This window comes from Physella acuta, unplaced genomic scaffold, assembly GCF_028476545.2.
Source record: "Physella acuta isolate Inbredline_101_S28 unplaced genomic scaffold, ASM2847654v3 ptg000211l, whole genome shotgun sequence".
Classification (NCBI taxonomy): Eukaryota; Metazoa; Mollusca; class Gastropoda; family Physidae; genus Physella; species Physella acuta.
The window spans coordinates 18,335-35,003 of record NW_026731730.1 but is presented as its reverse complement, the minus strand read 5'-3'; the positions used below and the strand labels follow the sequence as shown (position 1 = coordinate 35,003).

The following is a 16,669-nucleotide window of genomic DNA, read 5'->3' as shown; positions in this document are numbered from 1 at the left end:
ACCCCGTAGCTACGACTCTGGGTGGGGTTGCGACTCTATGCTCCACAAGGGGTCCACGGGAATGATGATGATGATGATGATGATGAACATTAGGGAAAAGGGTAATTTTTTTTAAAAGAATGATTTCTACTGCCGTGTTTATTTTACCATAAAGATATCACGCGGAGTTAAAGATTACAGCTAAATCATTTTAAAAGAAGGTTTATTTTTCTTCTTGAAATTTTTTAAACTTCGTTTTAAACTTGTGCACCTTTATGCACGATTCATAACAACATTGCACACCAAATGTCTGATCGACTAATGAGGAACGATGAAGCTAAACACTTCCAGACATGTTTGTTAAAATAGGACATTTATGCATGTAGTTTGTTTACATTCCGGCCGGAAGTTCAAGATCCTGGTGGGGTGAGCAGAACACAGCCTTAGGTTGATTTCTATTTTGGCTAAAGGACATACCTTCTGCTATTATTTAACGTTTACGCAATTGAAATGTAGACTGGGTACACACGAAGCTATTGTTAAGGCTTTTTGGTCAGTAGTTATTAGATCTATATTAAATCACACATTTAGTTGTTAAATAGACCTTCTACTTTTAAAAAAAGGAATGAAAATATTTACAATTTTTTGTGTGGTGTGTTTTGAAGTTAACAAACTTTGATTAACCTTAAAATAAATTGAATTATTATACAGTGAACATATATCTGGGAAGGGAAAGTAAGTGGGGTAAGAACGAAATCATCTCTTGGAAAGGGTTCGGTACCAGTGTTTCTTCTAGACTTTTTTCTCCGGGGGTGCACTTGAAATTTTCGGGGGGGGGGTGGGGGGGTGGGGTGGGGGGTGGAAGCGGACAACAATTTCCGGGGGGGGGGGGGGCGGACACTGTCAAAAGTATATATTTCCTATATAAATTCCATTTCATTCGGGCAGGGGGGGGGGGGGGCGGTAGACTTTCTTCGAAGAGATACCTGGAAGAAACTCTATTTGGTACGCATAACTGATTATAAATCTAGTTGGCCTACATCAAGTATAATTAGAGCTGATTTTGAAAACTCATGGGGACGGTGGAGAAGGCGGGGGGGGGGGGGGGGAGGAGGAGGTTGTCTAAAACCAAAGGTAGGCGATTTGGTGTATGTTATTTCTTACCTTAACGTAATCTACATCCTGTTTCCATTATAGACCAATCAAATGGCCGCTATACCTATAAATGCAGTGTTGTTGCATTGTTGAAAGCGACAGCGAGGATCAAATACTTGAGCTACTGCAGTCCAGTGACGGCCCGGATGATTGTGAAGGTTTCCAGAGAAACTGGCCGAAGACTAAAATGTTTGAGCACACCAATCGTGGGAAAAAATACTGGAACAAAATCAGGAAACAGGTCTGGAAGGAAATGCGTAAGATGGTAGGTCAAGCAGTAGCGTAGCGAGGGGGGGGAGGGGACATATGTCCCGGGCGCCGACCTCAGGGGGCGCCGACATGGGTTGGAAAAATAAATTGAAAGGTTGAGGGTGGTTCAAAGCGCAAGTTTGAGGGTGGGGGGGGGGGGGGGGGGGTTGTGCAAATCGAAATTTTGAGGGGGGGGGGGGTGCAAATCAAAAGGAAAAGTTTGTCCCCGGGCGCCGGGTAGGGTCGCTACGCCTCTGAAGTCAAGTGAAACATTGGACAAGTTGCCTTGTCGTCGTCATTCATCTGTGTTGGTGTTTCCATTCAGGCATTTTATCCGAGGGGGGGGGGGGTCACACCCTCCTCTTTACCAGTACAAAATAAAATAATTAGCATAATATATACTTTCAGCATTTTTCCCCACTCTCCCTTAAGTTTCAAGTGTGCCCCATCCCCGGAGCTAAACGTCCGAAAAAAAACCCAGTTCTGAGTTATAACAACTGCTGGGTACGCAAATCCGCTTAGTTATTGCCTCAACCCACTCTACAATTTACTTTCTGTCTACACTGTTCTTTGAGTCTTCATTTTATTTTGAGCTGCCCTTCGAACAGTCAACTTGAGTCTATGTCTTTCAGAAGTTGGGCCAATATAAAAACGTTGGTGTACCAATTGAGTGACTCTCATTAATTACATTTAATTTAAAAAAAAACGTGGTCGAGTCGGTAAAGCTATGGTTGCTCTAGAGAAACGTCTCGAGCTTGAACCCCGCAGGCAGATGAGGTTCGATAGCTGGGGACAGCAACTCTTGTAGAAGAGACAACTCCAAAATCAAACAACTGCTTCCTCGCTGTTTGTTCTTGGTCGGACAAAGGCTATAGGGCAGGGGGTAGTCCATACATGACGTCACACTCGTAGGGGGGGGGAGGGGGGTCCGTAATTTTGTGACGGTGTGTGATGAGGGGGAGGGGGGGCTTCAGATGCTGTGACGTCACACTTTTGCATAATAAAAAAGCAACGTTAGAAAACCAATTTTAGCGTTTTAGAAAACTGTTTTAATAAAATGTTATAGGAATTGATTAAAATACTCTGTTGACTGAGGAGTGACGTTATTTTGTGTGTGTGTGTGGGGGGGGGGGGGGCAGATCTGACTTTTTTTGAAGATGTGTGACGGAAGGGAGGGGGGAGGTAAACATCGTCAAAAAAGCGTGACGTCATTTATGGATGATACCATATAGGTAAATCCTAATCAAGGCTGAAATCGGAGTCAACGGCCTAAATGACGTATAACAAGTTCACATAATCGTGGTTAGATAATGACGCGTGTCTTATATGCCCAATCTGTAGGATGTTTGGCGACACAATCAGACGCGTAAGAATGGAGGCAAGTACGGTATACGCTGGTCGTTTTCTGTCGATGTAGCTGAGCAGGAGCGGAAGTTGAGGCTGGCCGAATCAAAGGTGCTGTCTGAGGGGGCCACAGGGGACGCCAAGTACTTTAAGCTTGGGTGAGGTTCAAAACTCTTTCAAATAGGCAGGCAGTCTAGCACTTTGTATGATGTGAGATAGGCAGTCTAGCACTTTGTATGATGTGAGATAGACAAGTACTTTGTATGATTTGAGACAGTCAAGTATTTTGTATGATTTTATACAGTCAAGTACTTTGTATGATTTGAGACAGTCAAGTACTTTGTATAATGTGAGATAGGCAGTCTAGCACTTTGTATGATGTGAGATATTCAGGAAGTCAAGCACTTTGTATGATGTGAGATATTCAGGAAGTCAAGCACTTTGTATGATGTGAGATAGGCAGTCAAGTACTTTGTATGATGTGAGATAGGCAGTCAAGTACTTTGTATGATGTGAGATAGTCAAGCAGTCAAGCACTTTGTATGATGTGAGACAGTCTAGCACTTTGTATGCTGTGAGATAGGCAGTCTAGCACTTTGTATGATGTAAGATAGGCAGTCTAGCACTTTGTATGATCTGATATAGTCAGGCAGTCAAGTACTTTGTATGATGTGAGATAGTCAAGCAGTCAAGCACTTTGTATGATGTGACATAATCAGGCAGCTTTACTTATTTCAAATTAGTAATGTTTTGGTGTCACCCCTCTCCCTGTTGCCTTTTGGATAGTTTCAGTCTGCTTTTAATGGTGTAGGCTATTAACCTATTACCAGTTATTAATGTAATTAGAGAGGAACAAGGTTTAATCAGAATATTTTTCCTTTGATTTCACCTCCTAACCCTGTTCGTCTGTATAATCAGCGCCCCTCCTCCCCGTCTGTAATATTATTGATCTCCTTGGATAAACATGTTATTTAAACTAAGGATACTAGATCTCATCAGGCTGATGTAGTTCTGTATTAGAAGGGTTAATGATTGGTTGATGTTGACATGGACCCACGTCTGAAACCAAACGCTTAAATTTTATTTTTTAGTGCTTTGATAGAAAAAGAATCGCTCAACGCTTTGGGATGCGAACCCACGCCTTACCAATCTGACGAGATCAGTTTAGTGGATCCAGTTCCGTTATTTCTAAATGTTGACAGGTAGTGCAGATGTGTTTGTTTACCTCATAGACTTGTACTTTTTATTAGAAACTTCTTAGCATTAGATTATTGACTTAGTCCTCTTTGCTCCTTATGGAATATAGGGCCTCCACCATTTCCTTCCATTTTATCCGATCCCCGGCTATTAATTCTGCCGTCTCCCAAGACATCCCTGTTGGCTTCAGTTCTTCAAGAAGACTCCGCCTCCAGGTCTGTCTTGGGCGCCCTCTCTTCCGCTTTCCCTGGGGGTTCCACTCAAGCGCTTGGCGTGTCACATTTGGGTGAGCCTTTCGCAGTGTGTGTTCCGCCCAGCGCCACTTCCTCCATTTTATTTGCAATGCCATAGGCTTCGGCATTGCCTTTCTCCATAATTCTATGTTCGGCACTTTGTCCTGCCACCTCAATTTCAAAATCTGTCTAAGGCATATGTTCATGAAGGTCATTAGATTATTAAAGTTATTAAATTAGCAAGACCACCAATTAAAATTTCGCTTTATAATTATTTATTTTTTAAATTACGAAAATCTACTCAGGCACACGAAGTTCATTAATAGGGACAGCATCACATATGGGATAGAGAAAGTCTATCGTAGAAACAAACCTTATATATAAAGTATATAATTTTATAATAATTTAATATAATAATTATTTAATAAACTTTTTTATGTTTCTATACTCGCAGCCTGCCACCTATCAAAGAGTTACCGAGGCCCGTGAATGGCTACTCAGAGTATCCCCCTGATGAGGTCGAGCCCTACATTCACGCACATTGGAGTCAAGAGGACTACGATGAAACAGATTCAGACTAGTAACACATCTGACACTAGTAAAATTTACTACATACAACCGATGCGTTTTCATGAGTTATTTTTAGGCTAAAAATAATTCATGATATAAACCTACACATTTTGATGCGAGATAATTAGGCTCCATAAAAAAAATGTACTGCGTAAACCACACACATTTGAATGTGTGATCTGTAGGTACAACAAATAATTTTCTAGCATACACATATTGATATGTGATCTTTAGGCTCAGCAAAAACTTTACTTCATAAACCCCACAAATTTTGATGTGAGATCGTTTAGTTCAAAAAATTTTAGTTCATAAACTAAAAAAAAATATTTGTGGTGTGATTTTTAAGCTCAACAAAAAATGTACCAGATAAACATAATAAAATACATTGTGATGTGAGATCATTAGGACCAACAAAAAAATTTTGTCGTGAGATTTTCAGGCTCAACAAAAGAATTCACAACATAAATCCACGTTTTTGTTGGTATGGTCTTCCAGTGGCGTAGCTAGGGGAGGGCGGGTGGGACGGCCGCCCAGGGCGCCGATCCTAAGGTTGCGCAAAATGGGTGGAAAAGAGTTTAAACGGTTATTTTAAGCTAGGATATTGAATTATACACAATCAAAGTTAATAAAGTAAACTGCTACATGGCTTTACACACAAACTTAACTGTTTCGACATCAAATGTAAGGGCCCAAAATAAAAAACCTTTACGGGACTGTTAAAAGTGCCACCAGCCTTTCCAAATGCGGGGGTGGGCCTTTTTAAAACCAGCGTGAAAAACTATGTAGTCTAATATAGGGAGGGAAGGGGGGATGTGATAGTTTGCCACGGGCTCCTGAATTTATTGCCATAACGGTGTATGTTTGTTTGGCTACTTACTTCAAGTTCTGTGTGCAGAGATGTTGCTTCTATTCACTAAATGGTTTTGTGATATCTTCTTTTTCTTAGTATATATATATATATATATATATATATATATATATATATATATATATATATATATATATATATATATATATATATGTCAACTACTGACAATAAATCACGCATAACTAAAGCCAAGCGAGATTTTTTGCAAAAAAAAAACTGGCTATCGAAGGAAGAGACCGAATGCAGATCTTTTTACCAAAATAATGTCCTATCTGTTCTTTTGTTTATCAATAAATGCAGGAAAGCAACCATCTCTTCCATCTACATATTGTTTGCTTTGTATAGTAAGTAGGCCTACCGGGCCGCCTACCGGGCTGCCTACCGGGCCGCCTATCGGGCCGCCTACCGGGCTGCCTACCGGGCCGCCTACCAATGAATGATAAATGGCAACCACCGGCGCAAGACTATCTTTAATAATAGGCAGTTGCGTAGCCAGGATCGTCTCAAGGGGGGGGGGGGGTTCTAATTTTTACCCGGAGACAAACTTTCGATTTGCACCCCCTCAAACTTTCGGTTTGCACCCCACCTCAAACTTTCGATTTGCACCCCCCTTATACTTTTTATATATACCGAGGGGTCTATGGGGGGGGGGGGGGGGGTTATGACCCCCCTTAACCCCCCCTGCCTACGCCACTGATAATAGGTTTCTAGAAACTAGGAGACTTAGAAATTGAAACTTTCTGAATTAACTGAAGAAAGATGGCGCTGGATGTGCCATGTATTAAGGATGAGACCAGACGAGGTTACAGCAATGGCGTTCGATTGTCCAGCTCTAAGAGGACTATGAAGCTTGAGCAGAAAACTACTGACAGGAGCAGAGAAAGTTGCAAAAGACTGGCTTTCTCTGGCGGCCCATTTACCCTGGGCATCGACGGTAAAAGACGATGATGATGAATTTAGATAAATTACTATACTATGACCATTCTGATAAAAATCATGCAAAAAATAATTTTAAAACATTTTTTTTTCGGTACACCAAAGACCCAAGTTGGTCGTCTTTGAATTAATATATCGAGTGTTGCTTTTCAATGTTTTAATTGCAACAAAAAAAATTCAAACTTTTAAAACTACCTTTGGAAACTGCTGAAACTCACCCCCTAATTTTTATTTCTGTCTACGTTTAGCACAAAGTACGAACAATAAGATTTTTTGTTTTAATGCAAGCTTTTATTGAACTTGTTTACTCTGTATGTCTGTATGGGTCGAAACGAGAAAGCGTCTGGAGACGGTTGCCCGCTAAGTCACCCACTTACTTAACAATTGGATCCGCCAATGTATGTCAAGCTTACATTAAAAAAGATATTAATTGTAGTACGACACGTATCATTTATCGACTGGCTAGACATTTGTAATACTGTCTCAAATTCGAAATGTTCTCGCTGTGGAATTTTAATTAACTGCTCAGTAGTTTAATTAAATTTGTGGAATGTAGAATGTTCTATTCAATGTTATATCCTATATTACTTGTTACACAGAAGATTTATTAACTGTAATTTGCAAATAAGGAAGTGGACGGCCATTTTAGGTAGGATATAATGTGACGCAGTGGACGGCCATAGTAGCCATATTCACTACTGACGTAGTGTACGGCTGTCATTGCTATTTTTGACAGTGACGAAGTAGATGGCCGATATTTCTAGTTTAAAAAGTGCCAAAATGGACGGTCTTTACAACTAGGTTCACTGTAGGATTAGTGGAAGACCGTTATAGCTATTCTATCAGGTGACCAAGTGGGGGGGGGGGGGGCTGTTATAGCTATTCTATCAAGTGACCAAGTGGGGGGGGGGGCTGTTATAGCTATTTTAACAAGTGACCAAGTGGACGGCTGTTATAGCTATTTTATCAAGTGACCAAGTGGGGGGGGGGGGGCTGTTATAGCTATTTTATCAAGTGACCAAGTGGGGGGGGGGGGCTGTTATAGCTATTCTATCAAGTGACCAAGTGGGGGGTGGGCTGTTATAGCTATTCTATCAAGTGACCAAGTGGGGGGGTTGTTATAGCTATTCTATCAGGTGACCAAGTGGGGGGTGGGCTGTTATAGCTATTCTATCAGGTGACCAAGTGGGGGGGGGGGGCTGTTATAGCTATTCTATCAGGTGACCAAGTGGGGGGTGGGCTGTTATAGCTATTCTATCAGGTGACCAAGTGGGGGGGCTGTTATAGCTATTCTATCAAGTGACCAAGTGGGAGGCTGTTATAGCTATTCTATCAAGTGACCAAGTGGGGGGGGGGGGCTGTTATAGCTATTCTATCAAGTGACCCAGTGGGGGGCTGTTATAGCTATTCTATCAAGTGACCAAGTGGGGGGGGGCTGTTATAGCTATTCTATCAAGTGACCAAGTGGACGGCTGTTATAGCTATTTTATCAAGTGACCAAGTGGGGGGGGGCTGTTATAGCTATTCTATCAAGTGACCAAGTGGACGGCTGTTATAGCTATTCTATCAAGTGACCAAGTGGGGGGGGGCTGTTATAGCTATTCTATCAAGTGACCAAGTGGACGGCTGTTATAGCTATTTTATCAAGTGACCAAGTGGGGGGGGGGCTGTTATAGCTATTCTATCAAGTGACCAAGTGGGGGGGGGCTGTTATAGCTATTCTATCAAGTGACCAAGTGGGGGGGGGGGGGGCTGTTATAGCTATTCTATCAAGTGACCAAGTGGGGGGGCTGTTATAGCTATTCTACCAAGTGACCAAGTGGGGCAGGGTGTTATAGCTATTCTATCAAGTGACCAAGTGGGGGGGGGCTGTTATAGCTATTCTATCAAGTGACCAAGTGGGGGGGCTGTTATAGCTATTCTATCAAGTGACCTAGTGGGGGGGGGGCTGTTATAGCTATTCTACCAAGTGACCAAGTGGGGAGGGGGGGGGGTTTATAGCTATTCTATCAAGTGACCAAGTGGGGGGGGGGTGTTATAGCTATTCTATCAAGTGACCAAGTGGGGGGCTGTTATAGCTATTCAATCAAGTGACCAAGGGGGGGGGCTGTTATAGCTATTCTATCAAGTGACCAAGTGGGGGGGGGGCTGTTATAGCTATTCTATCAAGTGACCCAGTGGGGGGCTGTTATAGCTATTCTATCAAGTGACCAAGTGGGGGGGGGGCTGTTATAGCTATTCTATCAGGTGACCAAGTGGGGGGGGGGGCTGTTATAGCTATTCTATCAAGTGACCAAGTGGGGGGGGCTGTTATAGCTATTCTATCAAGTGACCAAGTGGGGGGGGGCTGTTATAGCTATTCTATCAGGTAACCAAGTGGGGGGGGGGCTGTTATAGCTATTCTATCAAGTGACCAAGTGGGGGGCTGTTATAGCTATTCAATCAAGTGACCAAGTGGGGGGGCTGTTATAGCTATTCTATCAAGTGACCCAGTGGGGGGCTGTTATAGCTATTCTATCAAGTGACCAAGTGGGGGGGGGCTGTTATAGCTATTCTATCAGGTGACCAAGTGGGGGGGCTGTTATAGCTATTCTATCAAGTGACCAAGTGGGGGGGGGGGCTGTTATAGCTATTCTATCAAGTGACCAAGTGGGGGGGGGCTGTTATAGCTATTCTATCAAGTGACCAAGTGGGGAGGAGGCTGTTATAGCTATTCTATCAAGTGACCAAGTGGGGGGGGGGGCTGTTATAGCTATTCTATCAGGTGACCAAGTGGGGGGGGGGGGCTGTTATAGCTATTCTATCAAGTGACCAAGTGGGAGGCTGTTATAGCTATTCTATCAAGTGACCAAGTGGGGGGGGGCTGTTATAGCTATTCTATCAAGTGACCAAGTGGGGGGCTGTTATAGCTATTCAATCAAGTGACCAAGTGGGGGGCTGTTATAGCTATTCTATCAAGTGACCAAGTGGGGGGGGGGCTGTTATAGCTATTCTATCAAGTGACCCAGTGGGGGGCTGTTATAGCTATTCTATCAAGTGACCAAGTGGGGGGGGGCTGTTATAGCTATTCTATCAAGTGACCAAGTGGGGGGGGGGGCTGTTATAGCTATTCTATCAAGTGACCCAGTGGGGGGGGGGCTGTTATAGCTATTCTATCAGGTAACCAAGTGGGGGGGGGCTGTTATAGCTATTCTATCAAGTGACCAAGTGGGGGGCTGTTATAGCTATTCAATCAAGTGACCAAGTGGGGGGCTGTTATAGCTATTCTATCAAGTGACCAAGTGGGGGGGGGCTGTTATAGCTATTCTATCAAGTGACCAAGTGGGGGGGGGGGCTGTTATAGCTATTCTATCAAGTGACCAAGTGGGGGGGGGGCTGTTATAGCTATTCTATCAAGTGACCAAGTGGGGGGGAGGCTGTTATAGCTATTCTATCAAGTGACCAAGTGGGGGGGGGGGGCTGTTATAGCTATTCTATCAGGTGACCAAGTGGGGGGGGGGGGCTGTTATAGCTATTCTATCAAGTGACCAAGTGGGGGGGGGCTGTTATAGCTATTCTATCAAGTGACCAAGTGGGAGGCTGTTATAGCTATTCTATCAAGTGACCAAGTGGGGGGGGCTGTTATAGCTATTCTATCAAGTGACCCAGTGGGGGGCTGTTATAGCTATTCTATCAAGTGACCAAGTGGGGGGGGCTGTTATAGCTATTTTATTAAGTGACCAAGTGGGGGGAGGCTGTTATAGCTATTCTATCAAGTGACCAAGTGGGGGGGGGGCTGTTATAGCTATTTTAACAAGTGACCAAGTGGGGGGGGGGGGCTGTTATAGCTATTTTATCAAGTGACCAAGTGGGGGGGGGGGCTGTTATAGCTATTCTATCAAGTGACCAAGTGGGGGGGGGGCTGTTATAGCTATTCTATCAAGTGACCAAGTGGGGGGGGGCTGTTATAGCTATTCTATCAAGTGACCAAGTGGGGGGGGGGGCTGTTATAGCTATTCTATCAAGTGACAAAGTGGGAGGCTGTTATAGCTATTCTATCAAGTGACCAAGTGGGGGGGGGGCTGTTATAGCTATTCTATCAAGTGACCAAGTGGGGGGGGGGGGCTGTTATAGCTATTCTATCAAGTGACCAAGTGGGGGGGGGGCTGTTATAGCTATTCTATCAAGTGACCAAGTGGGAGGCTGTTATAGCTATTCTATCAAGTGACCAAGTGGGGGGCTGTTATAGCTATTCTATCAAGTGACCAAGTGGAGGGGGGGGCTGTTATAGCTATTCTATCAAGTGACCAAGTGGGGGGCTGTTATAGCTATTCTATCAAGTGACCAAGTGGGGGGGCTGTTATAGCTATTCTATCAAGTGACCAAGTGGCGGGGGGGCTGTTATAGCTATTCTATCAAGTGACCAAGTGGGAGGCTGTTATAGCTATTCTATCAAGTGACCAAGTGAGGGGGGGGGGCTGTTATAGCTATTCTATCAAGTGACCAAGTGGGGGGGGGGGCTGTTATAGCTATTCTATCAAGTGACCAAGTGGGGGGGACTGTTATAGCTATTCTATCAAGTGACCACGTGGGGGGCTGTTATAGCTATTCTATCAAGTGACCAAGTGGGGGGGGGGGCTGTTATAGCTATTCTATCAAGTGACCAAGTGGGGGGGGGGGCTGTTATAGCTATTCTATCAAGTGACCAAGTGATGGGGGGGGGCTGTTATAGCTATTCTATCAAGTGACCAAGTGGGGGGGGGGGGCTGTTATAGCTATTCTATCAAGTGACCAAGTGGGGGGGGGGGAGGCTGTTATAGCTATTCTATCAAGTGACCCAGTGGGGGGCTGTTATAGCTATTCTATCGTGACCAAGTGGGGGGAGGGCTGTTATAGCTATTCTATCAAGTGACCAAGTGGGGGGCTGTTATAGCTATTCTATCAGGTAACCAAGTGGGGGGGGGGCTGTTATAGCTATTCTATCAAGTGACCAAGTGGGGGGCTGTTATAGCTATTTTATCAGGTAACCAAGTGGGGGGGGGGGCTGTTATAGCTATTCTATCAAGTGACCAAGTGGGGGGCTGTTATAGCTATTCTATCAAGTGACCAAGTGGACGGCTGTTATAGCTATTCTCACGTTAAGAAAGTGAGGTAGATCTATTGCGAAATAAATATCAAATGTTTGACATGAAGCGATGACAGCTGTTTTTAATACTATCCGGGGAAAATCTAAGGTTTGTGTTTGAAATAAAAAAAAACTTTTATGATTTTAGCGTTAAAACATTTAATTAACTAGAATAGCCCCAAAAAGTCGGTAAAACATCAAATTCAGTATCGATGACAAGAGGAAGTTTGGGGCCCTAAAAATTTATCCTCCATTTCCCATCTGTTGCTATTCAGTTGTTGTTGTTAGCCTTTAGTAGAATGAATCTTAAGAACACGTGTCGGAATAAATACGTTACGTGTCACATTCAGCGAGCACATTTTCTAAAAGTAGGTGATCAAACCATTATTATGCCAGAAATAAATTGTAGGCTATCATTTTAGGGAAAGTCGCTTTAAGTAAAAATTGTCTGAACATAGGCCGTGACAGAGGCCGTCCATAAATGACGTTACACTCGTAGGGGGGAGGGGGGGTCCGTAATTTTGTGACGATGTGTGATGAGGGGGAGGGGGGGGGGTGTTCAGATGGTGCGACGTCGCACTTTTGCATTATAAAAAACAATGTTAGAAAACGAATTTTAGACGTTATTTCGCGTTTTAGAAAACTCTTTTAATAAACTGTAATAGGAATTGATTAAAATACTCTATTTTGATAGAGTTCAGACAAGATTTTGAAAAAATATCGATGTTTAAAAAAAATTAAACTGCAAATTTCGAGGGGGGGGGGGGGGTTGTAGGCTGAGGTGTGACGTCATTTTAGGGGGGGGGGGGGTCTGGATTTTCTTGACGATGTGTGACAGAGGGGAGGGGGGAGGTAAAAATCGTCCAAAAAAGCGTCATTTATGGATTACCCCTGACAGCTAATGTTTGCAACAGTGGACCATTGAACTAGTTAAGCAAAACAAAATGTGACCATTAAATTTACATGTTTTTGATAAAAGAAAATGGAGGGGAGGTGGGGGGCTTTTAATTTAAGATCGGAATCCCGGCTGCTGTCCTGTCAGCCCCCCCCCCCTCCCTTCCAATCTTTTCATTCGCTACTGATTGTAATTATCTACGCCTTCGTATCTCATTGGCAGTAGTAACATTTGCGTGTATCATATCGATTCAGAGAACACATTACAATCACTGTAAAACCCACGAGTGGGGTTAATGGAGTGGGTGGGTGGACAAAAGACATGTCATGAAGAACACATAATGTTTCTGTATAAACATTGTTACAGTGGTAGTTTACCATTGGGCATATGCTGGGTGGCTGTTGGAAATGTTTGCTTCACTTAGTTTGTTGTTTTCTCTCCTATTGAGCCACAGACTACTGGGGTAAGTTTGTTAACGAACGTTCGTTAGCTGGAATACGATCGTTAGTTAAGGCTAGTTTGTTAGCGTGCAGAGGGTTCATTAAAAGTGGTTATTATGTTATTAACTAAGGTAAATTCGCGTGATTAGGTATGTTCGGTAGCGGGATGGGCTCAGTATCTGCTATATCTGCTATATATATGGTTAGTTCGTTAGCTGGAGAATGCTCGTTGGCTAGGGTTCTTCTTCTTCTTCTTCGTTCTTAATTTTTAGTGTTGGGAGGGATCGAGCCTTATCTGCCAGAGGGTTTGAACTCGAGACTTTTTTCGAATTTATCAACCATGAGCTTTGTCGACTCGACCATGCTTGCATCACAATTAAGGATTACGTGTCAACTGGTTATGCGCCATTGAGGCCATTGACTCCGATTTCAGCCTGCTTTTCTTTTTGGATTTGCTTCCATAGCCTTTGTCCAACCAAGAACAAACTATAAGGCAGCAGTTGTTTGATTTTGGAGTTGTCTCTCCTAGAAGAGTGGCTGTCCCCAGCTAACGAGCCTCATCTGCCCGAGGGTTCGAACTTGAGACTTTTCGGTTTAGCAACCATGAGCTTTACCGACTCGACCACGCCGACCCCTTAATTGTAATTAAATAACGACAAAATGTAAAACACAAAAAAGCGAAATAAACTCAGCTATAACTGTCTCTTCCAAATTAAACTCTTACGCTGAGATAATAGACAATTCAAAATGCAAAGAGGTCTCCGAGAGCGAGCGATTCCCAGGTCTTTTTCTAGACAGCGACAGCCTCTACAGTCTGATACACAACCACAGCAGTTTTATGAGCGGTATATTCCAGATTCAAAATGAGAGCTTGACCACGCACTGGCCAAAAGATAGCAACGATGTGACCAATCAACAAAGCCGTAGAGGAGTGGATCCATGTTGTGTCACGTTAGTGAAATTTGATTGGTTCACTTTAATTGTACGCTGTTAAGTGGTCTACCTCAGCTAGACGTTGTGTGGTTCACTTTAATTGTTAAATTGTTAATATAATTGTTAATTTTTAAGTTTTGAAATTAAAAACAAAGGTTTAATAGCAAGCTGTATATAATTATGCAATATTAAGAAAAATGAATCCTTTTCTTTAAATACATAATAAATAACCACTATTTAAATAATAAAAAAGAAAAGCGCGAGTCGTTAATTAATTTTTTAAATAGTATTCTATAGGGCTACATCATATAGTGATGCAGAAGGAGACGTGTGTGTGTGTGTGGGGGGGGGGGGGGGGGGTTCTAGTTCCGCCATTGTGCACGTGCTATCCCACTTTAAAACCAACTTTGTGTTGATACCGCAGCGTCATGACTGTAACCACACCATTCTACGTCACATCGGTGTATAACAACCTAAGTTACAGAGTCAAACACCTCACCTCGACCTATCAGTTTCTAAATCAGGGAAAGTGCGCTGCGTAAGTCTCTTTTTCACGCACATACACATACGAATACGCAGACATTAATATATATATATATATATATATATATATATATATATATATATATATATATATATATATAGCCAATATATATATATATATACAGAGAGACAGAGAGAGAGAGGGAGAGAGAGAGAGACCGAGAGTACACTAGTTAAAGAGTATACAGGTCACAGGGCATAGAATGATTATAACATCTTTGAATATCCCAATCACATAAAATAATATGTCAAATCTACTTCTGCCCGATTGACCTAAATTAAGACTGAACTTGTAACTTTACTTGACATACATTCTGGTGGAAGTGCAAACAATTTTATCCGGTTCGTGTCACCCTTTGCTCAATCCTGTTTATAACTTTCAATTCTTTCTTAAAACAACTAGACAAGGAGATTTATCATTGGGTTTACAATTTTTGTTTAGGTGTCTCCCCCCATCTTGGATGATGTCACACGCTATGGTGTCCCGTCCCCCCCCCCCCCCCGCTCCGACTGTTGTGAGGCGGCTGCTTACTTCCCTTACAGATCGCGACAGTGGTAAAACGCAGGCTTGCTAACCCAAAAGTCGCGAGTTCGAACCCGTTCTCGAGGCCCACATACTTCATTCAACCTACTGTCCCTTCGTCTAGTCAGGGGTCTCCAAACTACGGCCCGCGGGCCGGATGCGGCCCGCGAAGTCCTCTCATCCGGCCCGCGGAGATTTTTTAGTCCAAGGAAAAATCGTTTGTTGGTGATGGCTGGGGAACTTTAGCCAGAAAAATCAAAGACATGTCTGGAAGAGACTGGCCCCCGAACTGAAATTTGATAGTTAATGCGGCCCTCGGACTGAAAAGTTTGGAGACCCCTTTGTCTAGTTCAACCTGAAGTGATGTTCTGGCAGTATTGAGGGATACCCTGGTGGGGAAAAAAGTGTAATGCTTAAAAAATAATGTATTCTCTCTCTCTTTCTCTCTCTCTCTCTCTCTCTCTCTCTCTCTCTCTCTCTCTCCGGCTGCACTCTCGATAATTTCATTGAGTCTTACAAAGAAAATAGTGTTTGATCGGCTGCACTCTCTGTATATCTATTTCATAATTTAATTTAACTTTAAGCTGACAGCAGGTTTTCTGCGAATATTTTTTCTCATAGTCTAGGCTCCCCTTGTACACTATCTGGTACCTGCCAGCTGAGGAACAGAGTCCAGTGGATCCTTGTAGAGAAGGACGACGGCACCGACACCTTTGTCCCGGTTCACGTCGGCAACGACTGTTACTGTCAGTATCATTAAAATGTTACTGTCAGTACCATTAAAATGTTACTGTCAGTACCATTAAAATGTTACTGTCAGTACCATTAAAATGTTACTGTCAGTATTACTAAAACGTTACTGGTACCAATAAAACGTTACTGTAAATGTCATTAAAACATTAATGTCAACACCTTTGAAATGTTACTGTCATTATTATTAAAATGTTATTGTCGGTGCTTTTAAAACACTGTTACAACATGGCTAAACAAAATATATCCGGACATAGATCGGATTTGGACACACGACTTGTATCACAAAGAGTGAAGTGGGAAAAAAATAGTAAGTTTCAACCCTTAATTTACGGAACTAAGTTCTGAATTAAATTTGTTCTTAAACCATGCGTTATGATATTGCTTTTGGCACTCTTAAAGCATATGTCAAAGGAAATTTAGTTTCGTAAATTTTAAATGGTCCAAATATATATTGATACTTATAAGTACCGTCAAGAACGTAGAACATTTTTTTTTCAACAAATAAAAAAAAGTTACAAAACAGGAATAACTTGTAAAATGTATTAACTTATACCATGGCAATCGTTATAACAATCATATTTGTAATTTTCACACATAAACACAACACAAAAGTATATTTTGAATGGATTTTTTATAAGATCACATCTAAGTCCTTCTAATTGTACCAAACACAGCAAAAGGTGCCGACATGTCATACTCCCTTATCTATATATATAATTCTCCTCATGAGACCATGCGAGACACCACGTAAACGCACGCCGTTACTCCAACGCTCTCCAGGCAAATCGCTACCACCCCAACCCCAACCAGTCTGGTGAGCTTTGGTACACGACGAATGTTTACAATGATAGAGCCGGGTGGGTGACGGCTATTAGGGGAAGATAATTTAGTTTTTAAACGATTTGAAACTATGGAGAGGAAACAATTTCTGTTTGATCTTTTCATTG

General features: G+C 42.6%; 1 protein-coding gene across 3 annotated transcripts; it reads left to right on the top strand.

Annotated features, from left to right (window-relative positions):
• The first annotated feature begins 255 nt into the window (after positions 1-255).
• LOC131937504 (uncharacterized) lies at positions 256-4,775 on the top strand. Of its 3 annotated transcripts, none has more exons than XM_059294987.1 (5): positions 256-405; positions 1,177-1,399; positions 2,725-2,885; positions 3,819-3,929; positions 4,612-4,775. In XM_059294987.1, the coding sequence occupies exons 2-5, from the start codon at positions 1,205-1,207 to the stop codon at positions 4,736-4,738; spliced, it is 594 nt and encodes a 197-aa protein (XP_059150970.1). In that variant the 5' UTR covers positions 256-405; positions 1,177-1,204; the 3' UTR covers positions 4,739-4,775. The 3 variants fall into 3 exon arrangements, with proteins under 3 accessions (XP_059150970.1, XP_059150969.1, XP_059150971.1); XM_059294986.1 differs by having other exon boundaries at positions 256-531; XM_059294988.1 differs by lacking the exon at positions 3,819-3,929 and having other exon boundaries at positions 256-531.
• The last annotated feature ends 11,894 nt before the right edge of the window (positions 4,776-16,669 follow it).

What these genes read in the sequence shown, in the direction of transcription:
- LOC131937504 (XM_059294987.1), top strand. Translation starts at nt 1,205, where the DNA reads ATGCAGTGTTGTTGCATTGTTGAAAGCGACAGCGAGGATCAAATACTT. An exon ending in GGAAGGAAATGCGTAAGATG is followed by an intron (nt 1,400 to 2,724) that starts GTAGGTCAAGCA and finishes CCCAATCTGTAG; the next exon opens with GATGTTTGGCGACACAATCA. An exon ending in GCCAAGTACTTTAAGCTTGG is followed by an intron (nt 2,886 to 3,818) that starts GTGAGGTTCAAA and finishes TTTATTTTTTAG; the next exon opens with TGCTTTGATAGAAAAAGAAT.